The sequence below is a fragment of the Gallus gallus genome, chromosome 15 (assembly GCF_016699485.2).
Source record: "Gallus gallus isolate bGalGal1 chromosome 15, bGalGal1.mat.broiler.GRCg7b, whole genome shotgun sequence".
In the NCBI taxonomy this organism is placed as follows: Eukaryota; Metazoa; Chordata; class Aves; order Galliformes; family Phasianidae; genus Gallus; species Gallus gallus.
In genome coordinates this window covers 524,808-547,817 of record NC_052546.1, presented here as the reverse complement: position 1 = coordinate 547,817, position 23,010 = coordinate 524,808, and the positions used below count along the sequence as shown (strand labels likewise).

General features: G+C 45.7%; 1 protein-coding gene and 1 long non-coding RNA gene across 2 annotated transcripts in view; one reads left to right on the top strand and one right to left on the bottom strand.

The window, feature by feature from the left end:
- Nucleotides 1–20,595, bottom strand: part of MAPK3 (mitogen-activated protein kinase 3) — a 29,896-nt gene extending 9,301 nt beyond the window's left edge. The window contains exons 1-6 of the mRNA NM_204150.2: nt 20,423–20,595; nt 7,426–7,608; nt 5,639–5,828; nt 2,605–2,721; nt 668–782; nt 171–302 (exon numbers count right to left, since the gene is read on the bottom strand). Coding sequence (NP_989481.1) covers nt 171–302; nt 668–782; nt 2,605–2,721; nt 5,639–5,828; nt 7,426–7,608; nt 20,423–20,565 — 880 coding nt within the window. The 5' untranslated portion in view covers nt 20,566–20,595. The remainder of the gene's footprint in view (nt 1–170; nt 303–667; nt 783–2,604; nt 2,722–5,638; nt 5,829–7,425; nt 7,609–20,422) is intronic.
- Nucleotides 20,064–21,517, top strand: LOC121106876. Its single transcript, XR_005840112.2, has 2 exons — nt 20,064–20,217; nt 21,475–21,517. It is a non-coding gene; the product is annotated as an uncharacterized LOC121106876 (long non-coding RNA).
- Nucleotides 21,518–23,010: the final 1,493 nt, after the last annotated feature.

The window sequence follows — 23,010 nt, the reverse complement described above, 5'->3', positions numbered from 1 at the left end:
TTTACGATCTCACATCTGACTGATACAGGTGTTCTAAGGGACCCCGATGTTCTAACTGCAACTCAAATAAATTGTTAAGGTGGTTCCAAAAAAAATCCCATACTGACACTGATTTTGGTGCTCATTTCCACTTTTGAAAATCTGATACAATGTAATAGAGCATAAAATACCTTTGGGGTCAGCATTGGGAAACAGCCTGTTCCATGGTACCTTATTTTTGTGTGGTAGGGAAAGCAAATAGTTTCTGGCTTTTAAATTTATTATACAATTCAAATCTTCTTGGGAAGGGGATCCAAGTATACCTATAAAAATAAAACAACAAACAGTACTGCACTCCTATGAAAGTCACATTATAGCAATCACATCACGTTTCCCAAAAGCCAACATTAAAACTGCTGCAAAGAAGAATCCACACCACGTGTTCTAAGAGCATGGAATACCACAGAATGTTTAGAAACCCTTACTAACAAGGTGTTGTGTTTTTTTTTTTCCCTTTGTAAATAAACAAAATGTACATTAGCATGGATTAGACTAAAGGACTACGTATAGACTAAAGGAACTACAAAATTAAAAGAAAAAAACGGGTGACCCAGATTGGTCAATCTGGTAGAAAAGATGAAGAGAAGTGGATGGATGAGGAAATGTTACTTCATTACGTAGAACTTACCAAGGATATGGTTAAGCTGGTCAAGGTAGTGTTTTCCTGGAAAGATGGGTCTGTTGGAGAGCATCTCTGCCAGAATACAGCCTACTGACCAGATGTCAATAGACTTGGTGTAACCCTGCAAGTAAAGCAAAACAAAAGAAACACCACTTTTACTCAAATATAATTTTGCATAACTGCAGTAGCACATTACTGTAGTACAAATGCACTGAAATAATTGTAAAAATGTGTTGTGCCTGTTCACGCTGTTCAGTTTTTCTGGTATATAATGAAATAATTAAGAACTGTAGATCAAAAACACTGCTTCAAATGAGTAGCAAAACCTGAAATAGCAAGATAGGCTTTTCCAATAGGATTCAGTAAAGTTAGCTGTACATATGACCAATCATGTATTTGTGAGGCTCCCTAATTCTGTAGCCAATTTACATTAACAAGTTTCATTAACAGGCCTTACACTAATTCGGACTCTTAGAAGTTTAGAGTGCCAGGGTTACTGCAGTTCCCAACATTATGCTGAACACATGAGCAGCAGGAAAAAGCCACAGCTCTACATAGATCAGTAAGAAACCTTCATCACCAAGGGGGTGAAAGGGCAACACAGATTGTTGGTTAGCTCATCTGTAAACACAGCAGGAAAGTAAGAAGTAAAGATGATGTGAGAAGGCCAAAAACTGTGATAAGAAGAATGGAACAAACAACATCTTCAGGTGAGTAACTTGTGTTATACACTTTGGAATCAAAGCCTTTTCTTATGTATCTACCCTAGTGCCTGGGTAACACATGGGCAACTCTACCTCAAGAACCACTGGCCTCACAAACACCCTTCACCTTACCCTCCCATAGCTGCCTGCTGCTCCCCCACCCACCAGCAAGGAGCTTGCACAAAAGCGACTGCTGAATCCACCGCCCGCTCAGCACTGGCTTCTCAGCATCCAACCATTGACCGTTTGTTTTCTACACACCAGTTCTGAAAGAAATCAGGTTATTGACCAGGAACATCATACACTGTGCACCTCCTAAGAAACACACAAGATATCTTCTTGTAAAAGCTGCTGATAAATATATGCGGATATCCAAAAATAAAGGTAAGCTGCCCTATGCTTACAGCCTCAGTGAAAGTTTAAAATATAAGGAGCCTAAAAACTCAACTAAGCAGATGGTTATTTTCTATGTGCACACTGCTGCAGGAAAAAAAAAAGTCAAACTGAACAACAAATGAAGCAGTTTTCCTACAAAGTCTTTGAGGAATACAGAATACGGAGAGCTGACACAGTGATGCTACCAAGAGTACAGCTGGGGTAACTACTGCAACGGCTATGGTGGTTACCCACTACATCATGCAGAAAACAGACTTTAACAAAGGCATAGAAGAATGTAAGAATAATTCCAAGTATAAAAAAAACAAAGGGATGATTTGATTAAGACTTCAAGAATGTATTTAGGATTGACATACAGCAAAGACCACATGCCTTCAAAATAAGACTCACCCTCATCATACATTCTAAATCTAAATGAAGATGTCAAGATTAACACTAAGGCAACACTAGCAAACCTTCCTGAATACACTGAAGCGCCCTCATTACCAGCATTTCTGTCCTGCCCTACAAAAGAGAGCATCTGACAAAATAAAGTCACATGAATGGCAAGAGATGAGGCATATGGGGACTCAAGCACATCTTTACTCAGCTGTAGTATCCAACAATTGTATTTGGAATCCCACATTTACCGCAAACCAGTAGCCATGTTGTAAATCCATTTCTCTGTTCCCTCAAGATTAGGCACATGCTCCAATTGTAAAAAAAAAAAAAAAAGAAGAAGAAGAAAAAAAAGAAAAAAAGAAAAAAACAATCCAGAGGGAGCAGGAGAAGGGAGAAAAATGTGCTGCTCACAAGTAAATAATCAGCAGTAGATGCACCACAGCAGTGCACTGCAGCTCTTACCTTAGAATTCAGCATGATTTCAGGAGCCCTGTACCAACGTGTGGCCACATACTCTGTCAGGAATCCTGTGTGATCATGGTCCGGATCTGCAACACGAGCCAGTCCGAAGTCACAAATCTGGTTTTAAATTAAAAAGAAAAAAAAAGGAGCAAGTATATTAGACGTACATACACACAGCTCCCCATACTGCAATATTACTAAGTCACCCGGCGTATGATGTAACACTTAGAAAGACAGTGATGCTAGCACATATTTCCAGAAATAAATTATTTCACAAATGTTGGAAGAAAATATTTGGAACTCAAATACAAAAAGGCTGTTTGGATAGGGCCCCAAATAGGGGTCAAGGAGAATAAGCAGTCTGAATAGCTTGAGGGAAAACATTTCTGGCATACAGTTTATGCTCTGCTATGGGCTCATTTAACATTGTATCTGCCAGAAAGGTGGTAAAGCATACCGCTCCAACTTGATTGAATTTTACCAAAAAATGAAGAGATTAAGCTCTCCAACAACAAAAAGAATTAATGACCAACATACCTGAAGCACAGTTCAAAACTGCATTTTACAAAAATTACCATTACAACAGAGCATCTTTGCAAAAAAGCCATCATGAGACAATGGTGTATTGGAGAGACTACAGGTTGCTGAAGGAAGCATGAGCACAAAAACCAACAAGAGAACATTTCTCAATCCTGTGCCAGGAAAATAATTTTATCTAATCATGAAAAAAATCATCTCTGATGCACAGTAGTGAGACAAGCATAAAGGAGAAAGTGTTTTTAACTGCACTCTGATAAGGAGGCTCCATGGCTTTCAGAGCCATTCACTGTCCTCCCTCCAAAGAGAAAGTAAGAAAACTGGAAACGTGAAGAAAGACAGCACAGCAGCTCTGCCACAATGCCATTAAAGAAAAATTAACAGTGTTAACACTGAAGAGGAACAAAATTTCTATTTTCCCTCCCCTGAAAGCATGACTTAAAGCTCTTCATTTTCATGGGACACTGTTTTGAATTTAAGTGCAATGATCACTTTGTAAGCATGCACATGTGCATAACACAGACTGGCAGAGCAGCCCTAAAAGAAACAAGTCAGCACAAATCAGTGCTCACCAGACAAGGCCCAACATGCACTAACTTTCTTTTCAATTCCATTGTTTACACTTCAGATGTGGTAATAACACAACACCACAGTTCCCTTTAGGTTAAGAAAAAGCATTTGCTCTGTCATACAGACTACCATATTCTGCACTAGGAAAGCACAAGTTGCAGAGGCACGCTCTTTTTAATATCCAAAAAAAGAAAACAGAGCAGCGTTTACTGAGCTCATACTCTGCCACCCAGCAAACTTAACTTCTTATGAGTATCTTGTCTCAAAACACTTTTTTCTTTAACTGCACACACACAGCTACACAAACTATTCTTTCCTGCTTCAACTACAGATTTTACTCCATTTCTTTCATGAAGGGGTTAATGCCTTGAGGGACTCTAATGTGACAACAGCTGCTGAAGTCCCACAGCAAGAGGCAGAGTGGCTTGTCCAGCAGGATGCATTGGGAAAGGAAGACGAGGAGCAGTGGGAATATGGAGCAAACTAACAGAGCGGTCAGTATTTAGAATGGGCCAGCGTATAAAGCATTTAAGCAGCAAAGATTTTTCTTGGAATTCTGACAAACTTGTACAGCCAGCAGCCCGTTCACATTCTGCAGAGGGTCAGTTGTCACTACTGTGTTTTTTAATTAGTGTTTTAGAACCACTATAAGAACTCAGTGTAATTAGGGCGAAGACAGCATGTAACAGAACAGTTGTACCACATCAGATCAAAGCCATGTAAACTCCGATCTCATTCCATCAGTAGCCAACAGTAAATACTTGGAAGTATTTGACGTGTATGAGGAAACATGCTCCCATGGCTCTCTGCAAGTCTCTCATTTTCCATGCACTTGCCACCATGGAATTCTAAACCAGAGGTAGCATTCAGAAGCTTTTTCTTCTGGTAACCTGCTTGGTGTTTAAGTCACACTACCTTAATATCTACTCTGTGGTACCAATTTCCACATCTTAAAAAAGCTGAACATTAACTAGTACATCCATTCACTTTGAGCATGCCAGCTACTCCTTTCATTTGCCCCATCCACTTTTTATTTTTAATAGGTAAGGACAGTAATAGTTCTCTACCTCTCCTTGCCACTAAGAATCTTATCTGTTTCTATTGTATTCATTCTTTACTCAAGCAGTATCTTCCAGATGGGAAAACCTAGGCTAAATGCAGCTCTTCTTCATTTGGGTAGGAGCACCCTGAAATCCTGGTCACCTCCTTTTAGAAGACCATCACAGGGAGAAGCATGGCAGTTACAATCACACAAGAGCAGAAACTTACAGCAAGGTGTGTTTTCTGTTTTGTTCTTTATTTCTCTTCTTATTCTTTACACTTGGTTTGCTTTACTAAATGCCACTAAACACCAAGGTAACATTTTCCAAGAACTGCAGCAGCTCTAAGATCATCTATCTGCAGTATTAGCTCATACAGAGCCCATGACTGAAAACGTAAATTAGCAATGCTGTCTCCCCAGCTGACTGCTCTGCTTCCAATCAGCACTGACTTTCACGTGTCATTTTGGTTGTCTGCTACTATGAAGTTCTTTTCTAACTCAGAATGATTAACAGTTTTAATGCAGGGATTCAAGACTTGAAATACACACAATTGTCAGTTTACCTTCCAAGTAAACACAAGTGTGTTTCAGATTGGTATTTTCACCAGCTTTTAAAGAGGCTGCTTCAAAGTCAGCCTCCAGATGGAAACAGCGATGCCTTCATTAGAACAGTATAACAGAGCACAGAGTTCTCAAACATTTATTATTTTCATAAAATATTCATTATTTTATGAAAATTAATAATGATTTGGCAACCCTTCCACAATAAAAAAAATCACATTAATCCCCAACAACACTATCACATTCATAGCTGTTCACAGTTATAGCAGATTACACAGTTGATGAAGACCACAGGAGCAACATTTTTAAGAAATCTCCACTAACCTTGAGATCACAAGTGGTATTAAGCAGCAAATTCGAAGGTTTGAGGTCGCGATGAAGCACATTGGCTGAATGGATATATTTTAACCCTCTCAGAATCTGGTAAAGGAAATAACAAATGTGGTCGTTGCTGAGGTGTTGAGTCTTTAAGAGCTTGTAAAGATCTGTTTCCATAAGGTCTTGCACAATGTATCTGTAAGGCATCAGATGTAAGGCAGCAAAACAAAGCTGGTGGCATGTTAGGTATCAACATACAGTTACCAAATGAAACTTTTAAAACCATTTTTTTCTTTTCTTTATTTGCTTCACAACAATTGGAACTACTTGGCTGCTTCTTGCTTTACAGACTTTGAATCAAATCAATCCTAATACATGACAGAGACCCTTAGAGAATTAAGAGGCATCAGCACGTGGTCCCCTCCAGATAATCAATTTCTTTATATTAGAGACTGATCTTTATTGGAATCTTACAGTGACTAGCTTTCTATCCTGCTTGCCAAGAAATACAAGTTGTTTTCATTTCATGAGTAATAAGCTGAGATATTAGCTTCCTGCTGCACAAAAGCTTCAAGGTAGAAAATCCAATCACTTCTGATCTGTCTCTGCTACTTCCAAAACATTCTCCTTTACTATATGTTTATCATGCTATATTGGTAAGCAAAGGACTATTTGTGCTCAGATTAAATTCTAGTATCTTCCATCACATTCTTCTTTCCCAAGACTGAAATTAACATAAAAGGTTTTATTCTGCTTTGACAAAAATGAATTGAGCCAAAAATTTCCCTTCTTTTAATTCAACTCAGCTCCACAACTCTTGGGGTGTAGTTCCATGACCATTTTCCACCAAAATAGGATTTAAAAAAACCTAACAAACCCACAACCCCAAACACCAACCACCGCTACTGCCATTTCAACTGGGCATTTCCATCCCTTCCTTTGCATGCTCAGATCACACCACACAACCAGGACATCTTTTTAAGAGCACACACCTACAGCAGCCAGTGGCCACAGATGCAACCTCAGAATCCCACAGAAGACTGAACTCAAAGAGCACACTGCTAATTAATGAAGTGAGAATATTTGACCCAGATTCAATTTAATGCTTTATGCTTTTAAACAGGCAGACATCTGTGAAAATCTGGGAAGCCAATAGGAAACAATACATACAGACTTAGTGAAATGATGCGAGGTGACTCCAACACGCAGAGCCTCTCAGCTGTAACAGCCTTGATATGTTAGATATACACATGAAGCCAACAATGAGCACACATTTACCAGTTCATGTGTAGTTTCAGACTTCATACATGCAAAAAGCACTGCAAGGCTTGAGTGAGGGTGGAGGGATGTTTGGCCTCGTTTATCCCCTCCCCCACATGTATCCTTTCCATTCTTTAGGAAAATCCTAGTCAGTTACAGCAGAGCTTTACCATTCCATTTTCTCCTCAAAGCAATCTGATAGTTGTAACAAAGGTTCTGCATAAAGTGACCATAGTTCAAAGACTGACTGGACTAAATGCACATCGAGTTCTTTGCCTTCGATTTTCTTTTTTTTTTTTTTTTTTTTTTTAATGTGGAAAAAAAAACCAAACAAAACTCTCACTTATCTGGGAATCAAACCTATCTACCAATGCATCTACAAATCCATCAAATGCTATGAACTTACATCCCAGTTTAAAACAATAAAAGCCAGCTTTATTAAAATTTAGTAAGCATAAGGATGAAAAGGGGGACCTAAGGAAAACAGAGAAGGAGGTATCAATCACTAAGCATAGCAGATTTTGAAAGGATACACGTCTTTCATTTGTTCAATAGTTGGAGCTCTGATAATATCATTTATTCCGATAATATTCTCATGCCTGAAGCGCAGTAAGATCTTTATCTCTCTCAGAGTTCTCTGGCAGTACGTCTGATGCTCAAAAGGACTGATTTTCTTTATAGCAACTCGAACTTTGTTGACGTTATCGTAGGCAGAACTAGAACAGAACCAGTAATACATGTTAAAACTTAGAATTCATTCATTCAATTCAGAAAGCAGGAATGCCAATCCTACCGAACGCAAGGACTGCCCACTTGTTTTTACATATCAAATGAAGGAGATAGTAGCAGGTATCTTTTAATTTGATGACAGTACAACAATATTTTTCTGTTCTTCAACTTATTTGGGTACCTACAAGTCATGACCCTTGGCAGCCAACTTTTAGTCTGCCGAGTCCCAAGTACCTGAACAAAGACAGACACATTCACCTCTTTCATCACCCCGTGGAAAAAGTTTGACTCTATTCCTGTACGCTGTAATCAAGAAGAAATTTTAGACAAGAAGCTAATCCTCAGTTAACCCATTCACTTTGGAAAAGCTCTCAGAAGCCATCTTTCAAGCAGGAGAATCCTATACCATGTCTCACTTCTCCACTGAACCGCATTTTCTGCACCTCCATGCACAAGAGAATGGGAAACTTGTGAAGATGCCTCTCCCACTTCAATTCCAAAGACAACGGAGTTCCAGAAAATAAAATACTCGCAAGAAGTGAGAGCAAGGAGCAGAGCCCTGCAGCAGCACGCGACGGTGCCCAGCATCAACAAACGCACCAAGGCCGCACTGAGAGCACGCTGAGGTAAGAAGCACAGGGCAGCATTCAGAGCTAAAGCAGTACAGGAGCTCGGCCCTCCTGCTCAGAATGCCCACCCATTCACAAGGAACGTCAGTACCCCAGCCCAGCTATGAGGCCCTGCAGAGGGCACAGATCTCCAAACCACAGCCTCGAGTTATTACTGAGTTGAAAGGCTATGAACGGTTACAAGGCTGTTCTAGGATGTTCTTTAAGGTCTTGTTTATACAAATGGCAATTATTACAATAATTTCTCTTTAATTACATTACCATATGCTTTTAATATAATAAGAAATTAAATGTGTTCATGATTTTTAATATATAAAGATTTCTTGTTCCTTTCAGATTTCTTTTTATTCACTACTGCAATCTTTAGAATTGTTAAAAAATATTATCAAGCTTATACTTAGACAGTTGTTGGCCTCAGCCATTTCACATGAAAATACAGCCATGCCACCAGCTAACCACGCTTTTCATGCTACAGATTTTTTACCATCAAATCCCAGACGTTCCTTCTTGGCCTTATGCTGCACTGGTGAGCAGGTGGAACAGAATGAAATATAAAAATCCAATTAGAACAGGACAACTGAAAGGATGCCTGGCTCCTTCAAGGTTCTACTACCACAAAGCACATTAATGGTATAGTAACACGTTTTTGAGGCAGCACCATAACTTCAGTATGCAAAAACATTTACATTTCTCACTTTTATTGTCAAAAATGATATATAATTTATGCTGCCAGTAAATTCCTGTAGCTCATATACATGTAGTGACATCCCTTTTACTTCCCCCCCCCCAAACAGAATCACTTTGACCTGCTTAGACCTGTAACTCATCTATAAGCACAGACCAAGTGCAAATGTTAAATGCCACTGGAAACACTGAACTCCAGTGCTCCACGAAGCACTGAAATTCCAAGCACTAAGTATCCATTACACCTGCTGTTAGTACATATGTGTATCCAACACAGCAGCAGCTCACAAGTGCCCCCCAGGCCAGTATGGGAAGTCACCAGCAGAAAACAAAGCTAGAAATTCTTAAGCATGAACAGTCTGTACTTGGGAATGAAATAAAGGAACCTTATAGATCATTTTATTGTTTTAAACGAGCTTACTCTCCTCTCTGTATTGACTGAAGCCTACTTTGCTCTCACAATAAAGAGCCATACGTATCAGCCAGGAGCAGCTACAAAGAATAGAACAAGGCAAAAGGCCCGACATGTACAACCTGATGCTGCTTAAATAAAGCCTTAATCCCTTGCAATACTGGCTAGGTGTCCACATTGCTGATTCTCACATAAAGGTGGGTCAGTGATGAAAAATAACCATCTTTCCTTGTACAATGAACCCAAACCTACCAATCAAGTATGCCTAGATAAATATGCCTTTATTTGATCTCCTGCAGCTTAGTTTCACACATAGCTCTTGAAACATTTTTTTTTAACAAAACATCTAGATTATTGGGAAAAAAAAAAGATGATTTTGTTCCTGATTCATGAGGAAAAAAGCAAAGTATTTACAGTAAAGACATAACCAATTTCCTCACCAGCACACATTCTGCACATGGCCATTTTTCTGTTCATACCAGACCTCACCACACTACTGTAACTAAGCAAGAACAGCTGTTCCCATTGCAAACCCTCTGCTCAGAAGAGTAAAACCACACCTAGTTGAATATTAATGAGCACACTGGATTTATTTCCCTTCTGACCTTTCTCAAACATTGGCTTTTTTGTTACTTGATTAAACTTATGAAACAGATTACTGAACTTGCTGTGAGCAAGAAGCTGACCATGCATTTGCTTGTGCACAGTACTCTAAGTATCCCGAATAGCAAGGGTACATAGAAAATGATGTGATAAGTTTTCATAGTTTCACATTCTCAGAGCTACAACCCTCAAAACAAATAGTGCTGTAAGCTCTGTGCCCCTGTGCCGGTCTGTGTGCTTTCAGAAAGCCAGCTGCTTCAAGGCCCCAAAGATGCTGATATTAAAAGACACTGAAGAAAGAAGGTTAGGCCACTCACAGCTTCAATCTCTTCCCTGTAATTTAGGCAGAAGACCAGGTCCCTACCCATGAAAGGTACCCATGAGACTGAATTCAGTAGAACTGAAGTCACGTGCTCCCTCTCACACACATGCTAGCATCACACCCATATTCAGCCTATGAAATTATGTATCACTACATGTCATGACATAGGAATCACTGCACACTAACATAACTGAGTCCTTTGCAAACCAGACCCAACCATTTCCCACAGCCCCTCCTACTCCTCACAATCCTTCACCATCAGTGCTGCTCCCCAGAGCAGCTGAAGGAACACAGAACACCACTGCTCAGAGTCCATCCGCAGCAATAGGAAATGAAATGACGTCTCTAAAAAATGCAAATCCAAAACCCCAATGCAAAAACTCACTGCAGTTAATGAACAGCTTACTTACCACCTAACACAGGATTCATCTTGATCAGCCTTAGCCAGAATTAGAGATCTAATTTTATGACAACCACCCGGGCTCCCCCTACAGTTCAAGAAGAAATAGCTTCACATATACGTCCCAAAGCACGTCCTAAATTTAGATAATTTGCATTCTGGAAGTGCTGTCCCACTGTGTACAGCCTAACCGGGCTCTGCTGGATCTTGTAAGCACTGGTATTTTCACTGAAGCAGCCAACCAGCACTGCCTCCCAGAGCCAAGAATCTGCTGGCTTTTCAGAGATCCATGAACTGGGAACACCAGTTCCCATACCAGTACCTTTCTAAGTGCCAGTCCATAGCTTCTAGCTTATAACCCTTAACATATACCCACCGCTGCACATCGGGCCCTACTGGGCTCTGGGTTACTCCCATGATGGTGCATCTTGTTACCAGCACTAAGTATTCAAAAGGAAGGATTTATATCCATCATGATGTGCTGCTTCACCAGCTGATGCAACCACAGCTGTGAATGCTATTTATCTGTAACGTGATAAAATTAAATATAGATTTTGCAACAGCCCAACTCCAGCATACACATTAGTACTATTTCAAGCTGCAGCTACCATCCTGTGACAACCTACAGCAACACCATTAGCCAGATCCTTTCCAGACACCATGTACAAATCAATACAAGCCCTGGTGCCACCGTTTATCATTCCCAGTATTAAGGTAATATATTTAAGGTAAATATATGACAAAGTTTTTACTAAACAGAACATCCTGCACAGCAGCACAAAGCAAACAGATGAGCACGTATGGCCCAGGGAGCCGCACCATGCTGCTCTGAGCTGGCCTTTATGGCTGCAAAGCTCCAGCACTGCAGTCCCACTCCAGGGCAGGGCTGCCTCTGGCCACAGGAGCTGGGCAAACCGACTGCGATAAGCAGTGGGCATGCAGTCCCTTTTGCCATTAATCCCTTCCCAGGGCAGGAAGGCTATTCACCTAACAGAACAGGACGAGCACCAAAGCTCCGCTCCTACCACAGTGGCTGCTGCATGCTCTCCCACCCATTTATTTTCTTCACGCATTTCATTTCGAAGCTGAAACAAGTGAGAGCACGCCGCAGCTGCTGGGAGAAAAGAGCCAGCTCCTGGCCGCAGCCACATCCCACAGAGGGCTGTTTCTTCACACAGATGCTGACAAACAACCGCCTCCTCAGGCAGCTCCCCTGCCCGCCGCGCTGCCCCTCGGCTGCATGCTGGCACCGCGGGGTCAGCAGCCAATGCTGTCCTGCAACCACTCGCAGCACACGGAGGTAGGATGCGCTGTGGGCCGACACCATGATTACAACTCAGAACTGACCCATTTGAAGTTTAAAAGGAATGTTTTGTCAGCAGCTTCGCGTTGCTGTGGAAACAAGATTCCAAGGGCACAGTCAGAGATAATCGCCCTAAAATACTGAATAATGCGGCCTGCAGTCTGGAGAGGAAAACACGGCTTGCAAAGCAGCTGAGCTGGGAAGACCTTCAGCCTCTTCACTCAGCCTGCATTTAGCTCAACTGCAGATATTTCCACAATGTGCTGACATTTATCATGTTACAATGCAAATAACTTGAACTTACTTTTTAGACTGATGTATGAAAAATAACAGCACTGTGATACAGTTGGCCAACCAGGTTGGGAGCAGCTACAGAACACTCTCCCCTTTTCCAAGAGCAAAGAGTTGAGGAGGGGACAAAAGTAGGCAGTTTCAGATTCAGTGAAATCCAGTTGTGCCATTTTCTAACACTGGACATACTCTCGTCCCCAGCTGTGAACAACTAAGGGTAATAGAAGTCTTTGATACCCTGTTCCGCTTACTTCTAATATTTCTTAAGATAAATAAGCACAGTATTCATTAAAGCACTGGTAGTAACCTTGCAAATCAGCACCTACTTTTAAAAGAAACGTGCATATTTACATTCAGGCACATTCCCCTCATTTTAGTGGACCTCTACCTACAAAAACACAGAGCAGCTCAAAGCAGAGAGCTGCTTCTCGTGAAAAATTAAACATAAGAAATCCCACCCTTCAATCTCCATCTGCTTTTCAAACTACACAGAGATCACAGGCTTTAGGAACATGGCTGCTTCTTCATGCCACACAGGAGGACAGAAATCAAACAAATACCTTTGAGTCCCGAATCACCTATGGCACAATGCAGGCACTCCCTGCAGGGACAGCAGGCAGGAGTGTGATGAAAGGAAGGTGCAGCGAGCCCTTCTCAGTGCAGCGAGCCTTTCTCAGTGCAGCCGTCACACATCCGACTGCTGAACGTCCCATCAGCTATGGTCAGAAAACCACACCAAGTCATGAAGTACAAGATGACCTCACATTTACCTTATGTCTTCTTTTTGTCAAGCCAAAGAATACACACTGCTGCAGCACATGCTGGCAGTACCGTCTATTTCTCTCCATTTCCTCACATCTCATGCTACAAAACTGACAGCAGAAGAGCGAGCAACAAGAGAACGTTACAGTTGCTAAGTGGTACGTGCAACTCAATTCCCAGCAGTGTGAATCTGGGCCTGCCCGAAAGTTCCTAACCATACACTACTTGAGAATTCACATTCTCTGAACTGCTTTCCATTTGACTGGATCTGGTGCCACCAGGTAGATTTACTACATTTATGACAAGAAAACACAAATCTGTTTCTAAGTCTTCTATCAGGACTCCTTTGCAAAGCAGTGTCAGACTTCACAAATTCCTCAGAAATTTATCCGTGTTCTTAACCCCCTTTCACATGCTGCTCATCACCAGATCAAGTCCTGCTACAGTTGGTTTTTTTTGCCATTTTTTTTGTTTGCTTTCAACAGAAGATGACCTAAGCAAACTACTTTCACTTGTATTTATTATAAATCTGATTATTTTTTATTCTTTTCTAAAGGGAAGGAAGAAATCTCACTTCTAACAATGCCTGTTATTTCAGCTCAGGAGCAAAGCCCGGTGCCATGCGAGCGATATGCTGCTCCATCCAGCCAAAGAGGTTGGCTTTGTCAACCTCTGCCGCTGCCTGCACTAAAATGGAACTGCGTGACCTTCACTCAGTCCCCCCCCCTCCGCCCATCTCTCCCCCATCATTCACCATCAATCCTAACAATAAAGGTTTCTGGCACAATGATGCAAACTCTTTTCACCCCAGAACAGAAGTGAATGATTACTCTAAAGTGGTTTTACACCTCAGCAGTTTCTGATCCAGCACAGGTTGTTGCCCTTCACACCACAAGTTCTTAACACACTTTGGCACCTCCTGTAAGAGATTTGTTTTCATTCATCTATTCAAATAATTCTACTAATCCAAAGAGGCACAATTTTTTTTTCAGAATTTGCAAAGTAAAATCTGACCTTTCAAAGCATTATAATTCTAAAGCACTTACTATGCACATAGTAACAATTTAATAGTTTAATTCCTTAGATTGCTCCTAGTTTTGAAAATAAGTATCTAGTCATGCAAAATGGAGTCTGAAATGAGTTCCGCCTGCCAGAAGCTGAGTCACTGCACAATGCCGGGTGGCGGAGCAGTGACCCCTGTTCTGTTAGCGGCCATGGAGCTGAGCTGTGAGGAGCAGCACTTCCAGCACTACGCCCCAGCAGCAGCACTGGAAAAGGCAGTTGTGCTTTCACACAGCGTTCCGTATGGCTCCGTTAAAGAGTCATGTAGCTCCTCGGTGTTCTGACAGATCTCAGGGCTCTGGAAACCCACCATCACTAAGCTGACAGTGCTTTCCTACACGGCTCTTTCCATACCTTTAGCTGCATACCACACTTCAAGTCATTGCAAGTACCTACTCATCACCCTACCTCTTCTGCTTAAGTTGTTCTTCAGGAAACGGACATGGGATAGTCTCGTACTTATTACAGCTTTGCCCACCTTTGGCCTTCATGCTTACCTCCATTTTAGATGCAAGCTCTCCAACAGCACTCACATTCTTGTGAGCTTTGCCATGTAAAAGCTCTTCCCTCTGAAACAAACCCACAGCACCCACCACTATGCTGAGTTTCCATATTCTTTATGAACTTCAGACAGTTTCCCTGTGAATTGCTCAGCCAGGCACAGGCACTGTGAGCTCAGGGCTTTCTGCTGCTTCTGCCCAGCAGCGCTGCCCCTCTCTCACCTCACACCCCGGGCAGCACAAAGCCGAGCAAGCCGAGGAACGGGGAGAGCAAAGAAGTCCTCTACCAGCACCTTCCTATTCCCTCCCTGCTTCAGCACTGGCACTCACATCACCTCAACCTTTTCTAAGTAACATCTCAGCTAAACCAGCTGCAGAGCACAGGGATGCAGCAGCACGGCAGGAGGGCAGGCGGCACTCTGTGACCCGAGCAGGGTGGGAAGGACAAAGCAGCAGCTGCCTGCCACAGGGCCACATGGGACCTGCATGTCACCACAGAGCAGTGCTCCGAGCATGCCAGGTGCTGCAGGAAACGCTTCCCTCCCTCCCAGAGAAGGAAGAGCTGAGGAGCAGCAACGGCATCAGTGAGCTCCCCAACTGGGCTCGCTCTTCTGTCTTGTGAGGGTCTAATTTGGCTGATAGCACAAATATTCCTAAAAGCTGCTTTAGAAAAAAGGAAAAAACATAAGATCTGGGACGATGACGCTGCTTTTCAGAAATGGGCTTATTTGACTCTGTACAACACAAAACTTCAGAGAAGATAGTTTGCAGTATTTCACTCCAACAAGATGCAGGAAAAAAAATGCAGTGATAGTAACAATGGCTGACCCATGCTGTTCACACACAACCAGAGGCAAAGCCTTCCTAACCCTGCAGAAAAGGGAATGGCACAAAGGAAGCAGGCTGGGTGCACCCCGTTGCCCTCCCTCACTTTTCAGAACGTTGTGCCAGTAGTGAGTCCTCACCCTCAGTCATTTTGTATGAGCTTTGTTCAGTGCTCTGCAGGCAGCCTTCACACCCACCATGGGAGCTTCCACCCTCCCCAGGACGCTGACGGGAAGGCCACTGTATGCACTGCGGCTCAGAGCCAGCTGGGCTGCAGCGGGCAGCACTCAGGGCACACAGGAAGGAATGGGGACAGCTGCTTGCAAGGAAAACTGCTGCATGATGTAATTACACATTATAAACTGTAAGCCTAATTGCAAGTTGTTGGTAGTTAAAACATACCCACAACACAGATGAACTCCTTCTACCATGTAACAAAAACTCTCATTTGCATTCTAATCACCTCCGAGCACTCCACTCTTTTATGAAAATTACATTAAAATACAAAAGAATAACCCCCAAGAGAAGCAGTTTTTCCCTCAGCAGAACCTGCGTTGGATTTTAGGCGCTGCTGGGCGAGGCGGCCGGGGAGACACAGCTCTGCACACTGCGCACTCATCGCTTGGAACAGAGCACTCACCACTCCACATACGCTGCTCACTTCATTCTGCATTACAACACAGTACAGAAAAGTAATTCTCCAACACACCTGTGCCTCCACAAGCTTCACCCAAACAACCTGAAAACCCAAACTTAAGTACCATTGAAGGCAGCCAACAGGGCTTTTTCGGATGTTATTTGAAGAATCCCTATGACATCTCACCCTGGGTGCAGACATGTGCTGCCTCACAGCACTCCTTGCCCCGCACATTGCCAGGCACAGTCGCAGGGACCCACCCCACCTGCCCCACAGAGAGGCAGAATGCACTGCAGGGTCTGGACTCTTTCAGAGGTTAAAAAGTGACAAGAGGTTACAGTGACAAGCTGCAGCAAGGGAAATCCTCATGTTTCTCAATGAAGAAGTTCCACCTGGCAGCTGGTTAGATGTGAGGAGCTGCCCAGAGAATGGGCAAAGCCTCCATCTGCAGATACTGGAAATTCTGAGCAGGCAACCTGTGCTGCTGGATGGATGCAGGAGCCCTCCTGTGAGCGGCAGGCAGGCTGTGTGACCAGTGCTTCCCAAACCGCTCTGCTCCATGAACTACTGCACAGCAAGACGTCAAAATATTTGTATCAAGTATCAAAGGGATCAGTTAATTTCCTTTCTGGATCACAGCTGAACACCACCACAAGACACAGCCTACAAGAAAAGGTCCCCAGCCCCACGTGCGCAGCAGCCATCCCTCCCCAGGAGCAGCGTGCCAAAGCTGGGCCCTGCAGCCCTATGGGCACACTTCTGTGCCACAGCTGCCAACAGGCCCACCCATGTTTCTGCAGCAGAGTGACCTCTTGTGGAAACCCTTCCCTCCCCCCCCCCCCCCCCCCCCCCAGCATCATCCTGCTATAGTAAAACACAGATTTTTAAGAAACTTGCAGAAATTTCTCATCAGGTAAGACCTTCACCATCTGCCAAACGATGGAGGCCTGGCAATAGGTCCCAGATTCTGATGCAGGAGTACAGGAGACAGCGATGCAACCACACACAACTAATGTGAGCTCAACAACCTTATTTCCTTAATTCATAATGGGAAAAAACCCACAAGGTATCTGCTTCTGTGGGCTGGGGCATGCCATGTTATGAAAACCTGTATTGATTTATGGAATGCAAGTGTCCCTGAGCTGCACTCTCCAAGCCCTAAGCCATGGCTTTGGGCAGCCAGGACAGGGCACCCCCCTTCCCCCCCCCCCAAATCCCCAGGACAGAATAGGGGATGCTGCTGCCAAACCTCATCTGCAGCACAGACCATCCCATCACAGGAGGCTGCTGCCAGAGAGACAGGACTGATGCCCTCCACCTATTACACCCCCAAATCTCTGTTCTGATCCACGCACTGATGAAGAGGTACCAGGGCAACACCTATTAGCTCCCCACTTTCCTTATCAGAAGCCAGAACACACTAACAGGTAGCAACACCTATATGCAACCTGTGCTCCCTAAAAGCACCTATAAAGGAGGACACTGACCTCTGCACTTGCTCCATCATCACAGTATATTCTCTCCAGATCTATGGACTAATTAACAGAACCAAACCAAGGCCGCCTCCGCCCCAAATCACCACTGTGGCCTTACCAGGGAACACAGGCACCGCCTGTGTCTAACTCAGACAGACTGGAAAGAAAACTGTAAGTACATCCTTCCAGCAACACTGTAAAATTTAGGCCACGAAATACAAGACATGAGCTTCAAAACCATCTTCTTCCCACTGCATTCACCTTTATGATTTATATACACAGTTTGCAGCAGTGATAATGCTTCATATTTACAGAAGTGTGAAGGCAAGAAGAGTTCCAAGTAATAGTACAAAACAGAAGCCTGTCATCACACTCACATTAACCATTTCCTTCCAAAAACTACCTGTTTTAAGCTGTCAGACAATCACCTTGCCAAATTAGCACTGACCACGTGGATGAAGAATAACTCCTGCTGGAAATTTAGGGCTCAGTACAACCAGTGGCTTTAAAGGCAGGCTGCCCACCAGCACCTGGAAGCTTCCAGAGCCATCACACTGCACCTGAGAGCTCTGCAGCTTCCAGCTGCAGCCAATACTGGCTGACCCCAGGCCGACAACCCCCTGTATTTGTTATTTCAAGTCCTAAAGTCCTGCAAAGTGCTGAGGATTTCATCTACAACTCCGCGTGGTGCTCATTCCCTGGTTCCACATTCAAGAACAGTGAAAAACAACAGTTTGCAAAGAGATGCTCACGTGGATACCCACTTATTAACCACTTAACTCCCAGCAAGATTTTTTTTTTTTTAAACAAACTCCCTAATTCAATGATGTGGAAACATAACACTTATGAACAATAAGGGAGTGAGGAATTCTAAGAGTTAAGTCACCCATTTTGCATATAACAAGCCTCACAGCACAACGCATTTAGAAATAACCAGCACCTTCTGTCTCATACACATTAGCTGATGGCCTAAAACAAAGCCGTTAATGCTTGCTTTGCTGTCCTTCATTAAGAGTACAAATCTAAATGGTTTTTGCCATAGCAGGAGCTGTCTCCACCTGCACCCTCGCGGCTTGCCCTCCGCCACCCCCCGCCCCAAAGGGAGATGCTCTGCAGATCTTCACTGCATTAGCAGTCAAAGCAAGATCAGAGACACGCAGTGCAAGTCTACATAAGCTCTACCTCTGCCAATCAATAAGCACTGTTACTTAACCATAGTAGTTGGTGCGCTGTGCACTACAATGTATTACAGTTGCTATGGCATTCAGCTGGAACATGTGCATCCAACACCTCCCTTGTCAAGTACACAGCATAAACTGAGACTTTGTTCCCTGGCATTTCACACCCAAGGCAGAAGATCGATAATTAGAGCACAATGTATCATATTCAGAATTTTGCATTAACAGCCTTAGAGGAGAAAACAAAGGAGCCAAATGCATATCTCAACTAAACTGGAGACTCATTATTTTTTGCTAAGAAATGTAGATAGCATTTGAAGCAGATATCATTTAATACGGTAAGTTTTAAAATAGAAGATAATATTCCACAGTTTCAGAGAGGAAACCCTTCCATAACAGAATGGAATGGCACACCATGCAGAGGGGAAGAAAAGGACCCGGTTTCCCCGTCTGCACACAAGCATGGTGACGCCAAAAAAGGGCATCAGCTGCCACCGCACTGCGCCGTGCAATCTTTGCTTGGTGGTGAAATGTTTTAGCGTTAGCACGACGGCTGTGTCACCACCTCCATCACCCCGCCGACATGAACCCTGTTCCCATGTACCTGCCTACATCAGCCCGCAAGCACAAAGCAGCCTGCTGGGGCTGCCTGCGCTGCTTTAGCCGTCCCAGCTCAGATGATAAAAGCGCACAATAACAAAATCTGTAATGCAAGCTCTGGACTGGCCGTTGTTGTGACTTCCAGCACTAAACCAATAACAACGTTATTTTTACACCATCAATGGGAGCTTTGGTTTATGTGTTGGAGCTTCTTCCCACAATAGAAAAGTGAAGGCCGCAGCTCCAAACTTTCTGGCAGATGTTTGGCTGCCTCCCGCGAGCTCAGGCGCAGCTGGCAGCTCCCACCGACACACAGCACGGCCTCACCGTGACAGGCCAGCACATCTCCACAGCTGCACGAGGAAACCTGCAGATCCACAGCATGCGGCTGAAGGCTGCGAGGCGCCTTTGCTGAGAAACACATTGTGGTTTACAAAGTTAAACGTCAGAGAGAGAAAGCAACACTGCTACAGCTTCCACGCAGTCATAGCCTGCGCGTGTCACACAGCACCTCCGGTCAAACAACACATCGAAAGAACAGCGACAGTGCTGTGATAAGCCACTAAACAAGGAGAGAAGTTTCCCACCCGAAGCCGTTCTTTCAGAGCAGCTGCTCCGAGCTGGGCACGGCAGCCCCAGCAGCGCCGTGAGCTCACCGCGCACGCCAGATGGGCAACGGCAGCATCGCGGCTCAACCCGGCACGCTGGGGCTGCTACAACACGAAAATCTCGCGATCGTTCTCCAGCATGTTGCGGCTCACACACGGAGCTGCCTCAGGTCGATGCTAACCGAAGTAACGCACGCACACGCCCAGATCGCTGCCTTCCCGCTGCAGAGCCGCGCAGGGGCCGAGCGGAGCCCTCCGGCCGATGCGCCACCGTCGCAGCGCGAGGCCCGGGCAGCAGCCGCCAGGTGAGCGCCGCACAAAGGCACCGCGGAGAAGGAAAGGCAGAGCCGCGCACAGTACAGGGCAGGGCAGGGGAAGCGGCGGCCCCCCCCGGGCCGGGAGCGACGGGACGCAGCGGGGGGGTCCGCCCGGGAGCCGCCCGGCCTTCCCCTCCCCCGAGGCCGCGCGCGGGCCGCTCCCAGCGGCCGGGCGGGGAAGGGTGGCACTCACCACACCATGCCGTACGCCCCCTCGCCGATGTAGGAGAGGTTGGTGTAGCGCGGCCCCACGTCGAACACTTGGCCCCGCACCATCTCCGGGCCCCCGGCGCCGGCAGAGCCGCCCGCGGCCGCGGCCCCCGCCACCGCCGCCATGTTGTCCGTGCCGGGAACCGCGGCGACTGCGTGCGGGGAGGGCCGGGCAGGCGGAGGAAGGAGGAGGACGGGGAAGAGAGTGCGAGGAGAAAGAAGGCGGGCTCCGCCCCGCCGCGCTCCGCAGGCCTGGGCGCCGGCTGCCGGGCCCACTCAGCACCGTCGCCGCCGCGGCCGCTCTGAGGAGACGGAACCACCGCGCGCGCGCGCATCGACCGCGGCCGAGGAGGGGGGTGGGGGGGGCGACGTGAGGGAGGCGGATGGGCGGGGGCGGAGCTCGCGCCGGAGGGGGGCGGGGCTTGGGACTGCGGTAACCGCAGCCGCCGGGGAGGGGGCGCGGCGCACGTATCACGTGGTCGGCGTGTCACGTGGTGGGCGCGGCCGCACCGCGGGCCGAGCGGCGCCATTAGAGGCGTCAGGTGACGGCGGGGCAGGAAATGGAGTCCGCGCCGGGCGGGGCCACGGCGGCATCAGGCGGCGGCTCCAGGAGGGCTGCGGGCCCGGTACGAGGGCAGGGGACGTTGTTCCGGGCCGACCCTAGAGCCGCTCCTCGCAGCGGGGCGGGCTTCCGCGCGGCTCCGCGGTCAGCGCTGCGTGCGCGTTCCCGCTTCCGCGCCACACGTGGCTTCCCGTCTCCTGGAGCCGCTCCTCGGGTCACGAGTACGGCCGTTCGGCACCGGGCGCCTCGCGGGCTCTGTGGGGCTGCGACCCCTCCTCGCTTCAGCCGCTTCCCGTGGGTTCTCCCGGCGGTGCTCCGCGCAGCGCTGCGGCCGTCCCGCTGCTCCCGGGTTTTGCTCGCTGCAGCGGAGGCTGCCCGGGTTGGGATCCCGTCCTGCTGCCCTTGGCAGACGTGTGCGGTGCGCGTCGTTCTAACCGCGTGCTCCACTTCAAACGCCGCTTTATTTCTCTCAGGAAATTTGGACAGCGGTAAATGGGAATAAATGCTTAAATTTGCCGAAACGGAGTCCAGCGTGGTTTCCATGGCTCTGCACTCCAAAAATGAACGATGGTTGCAGTTCTGATTAAATAAATCTGCCATGGGCAAACGCAGATCCAGTAATCTAGGGAACCCAGCTTAAACACAACCTGCCAGAGTAACACTGAATCAGAGCTGCCGCATACGGACGTTATTTCTGCCTTCAATGAAGCATAGCAGAACGGAAAAGGAAACCGAGCAGGCAGACCAGGAGATGGTGGAAGAGCCCTCATCTCCCATGAGTGCTGCGATCCCATATGTTTAATCCAGTTAGAGCTAAACAAGGTCAGAAGGCTGTGGTGTGCTTTGCCAGCAGTCCCTCTTGCGATGGAGCTTCGTGTATGCCTTTCAGTGAAGCAGCACTGTTATGGAATTAGGCAGGCCAAGTAGAAATGTTACCAATTGTTTTTCCGCCCATTTGAATGCACTGCCCTTACCCACACTGGCTGTTGTTCTACCTCAGCGAGGTGACATTAAAGTGTCAATTCTGGAAAGAACGTAAAAGTGTTTCAATAAAGTTATTAGTTTGATGGTCGAAATACTGGGTTATGTTAAGGGAACGCCGATACCACAAAATGATGAAAAGCAGAGAGGAGAAAATGTTTCTATGCCTCCAACAGCAACAAAACCAGCGGTAAGAAGAGTTTCCCAGGCAGAAATGCAGCCTTGTGTTTGAAGGCTGTATTAGTAAACAGGGTAAGCCTTACCATAGGTGGGGCTAAACATGCCGTGGTTTGCACTATCTCCATCTTTGCATCAAGTGAGGAGGCCCATAGACAGGTCCGTCCTACAGGCAGGGTCTGGAGGCTCCCTGTGCTTACAGATACCATCTTTAACTGTTAACTTCACGTTCTGTAAACAGAAAAAGCAAGTGGCATACTATGAGAGGCCCCACTGCTCCCAGGAACAGCATTATCAGGCTTAGAAAAAGAACCAACACACAGCTGCCCTACAATGTTGCTTGTTGGGGATTTCATTTTTTTCTGCTAAAATTAAAACGGTGTCTCCTGAAATCATCACTGCAGCAATAGCTGCATTATTTGTATGGGCACACTGGAGGCACAGCTCTGGTGGTATCTGCTGCAAGAGCACAGCGTTTGTGTGCGCAGTACCTTGGGGTGACCCCAACCCACCCATCATCCAAACCAAATGCAGGCATTCAGTACAGAAGGAATTTTCCCAGCACTATTTAAGGAGACTTCAAGTGGAGGAGAAGAAAAAGAGAAATAAGACATGCAAGGCGTTTTATAAAGATGTGTTTTAACTTCTAAGGCAGTCAGGAACCATGGTGATGAATGTGACACAAACTTAAATTGCTCAGATACGAGCTCTGATCCACTGGGAACCATCCTCAGATTCATAAAGAGCATCAAATGCTAATAGCTTCTAATCAGAACCTACCTGGGCCCGATTTAACCAGTGACATACAGCTGAAAGCCCATGGGATGCATTTTGATTTAAATGTCATCCAT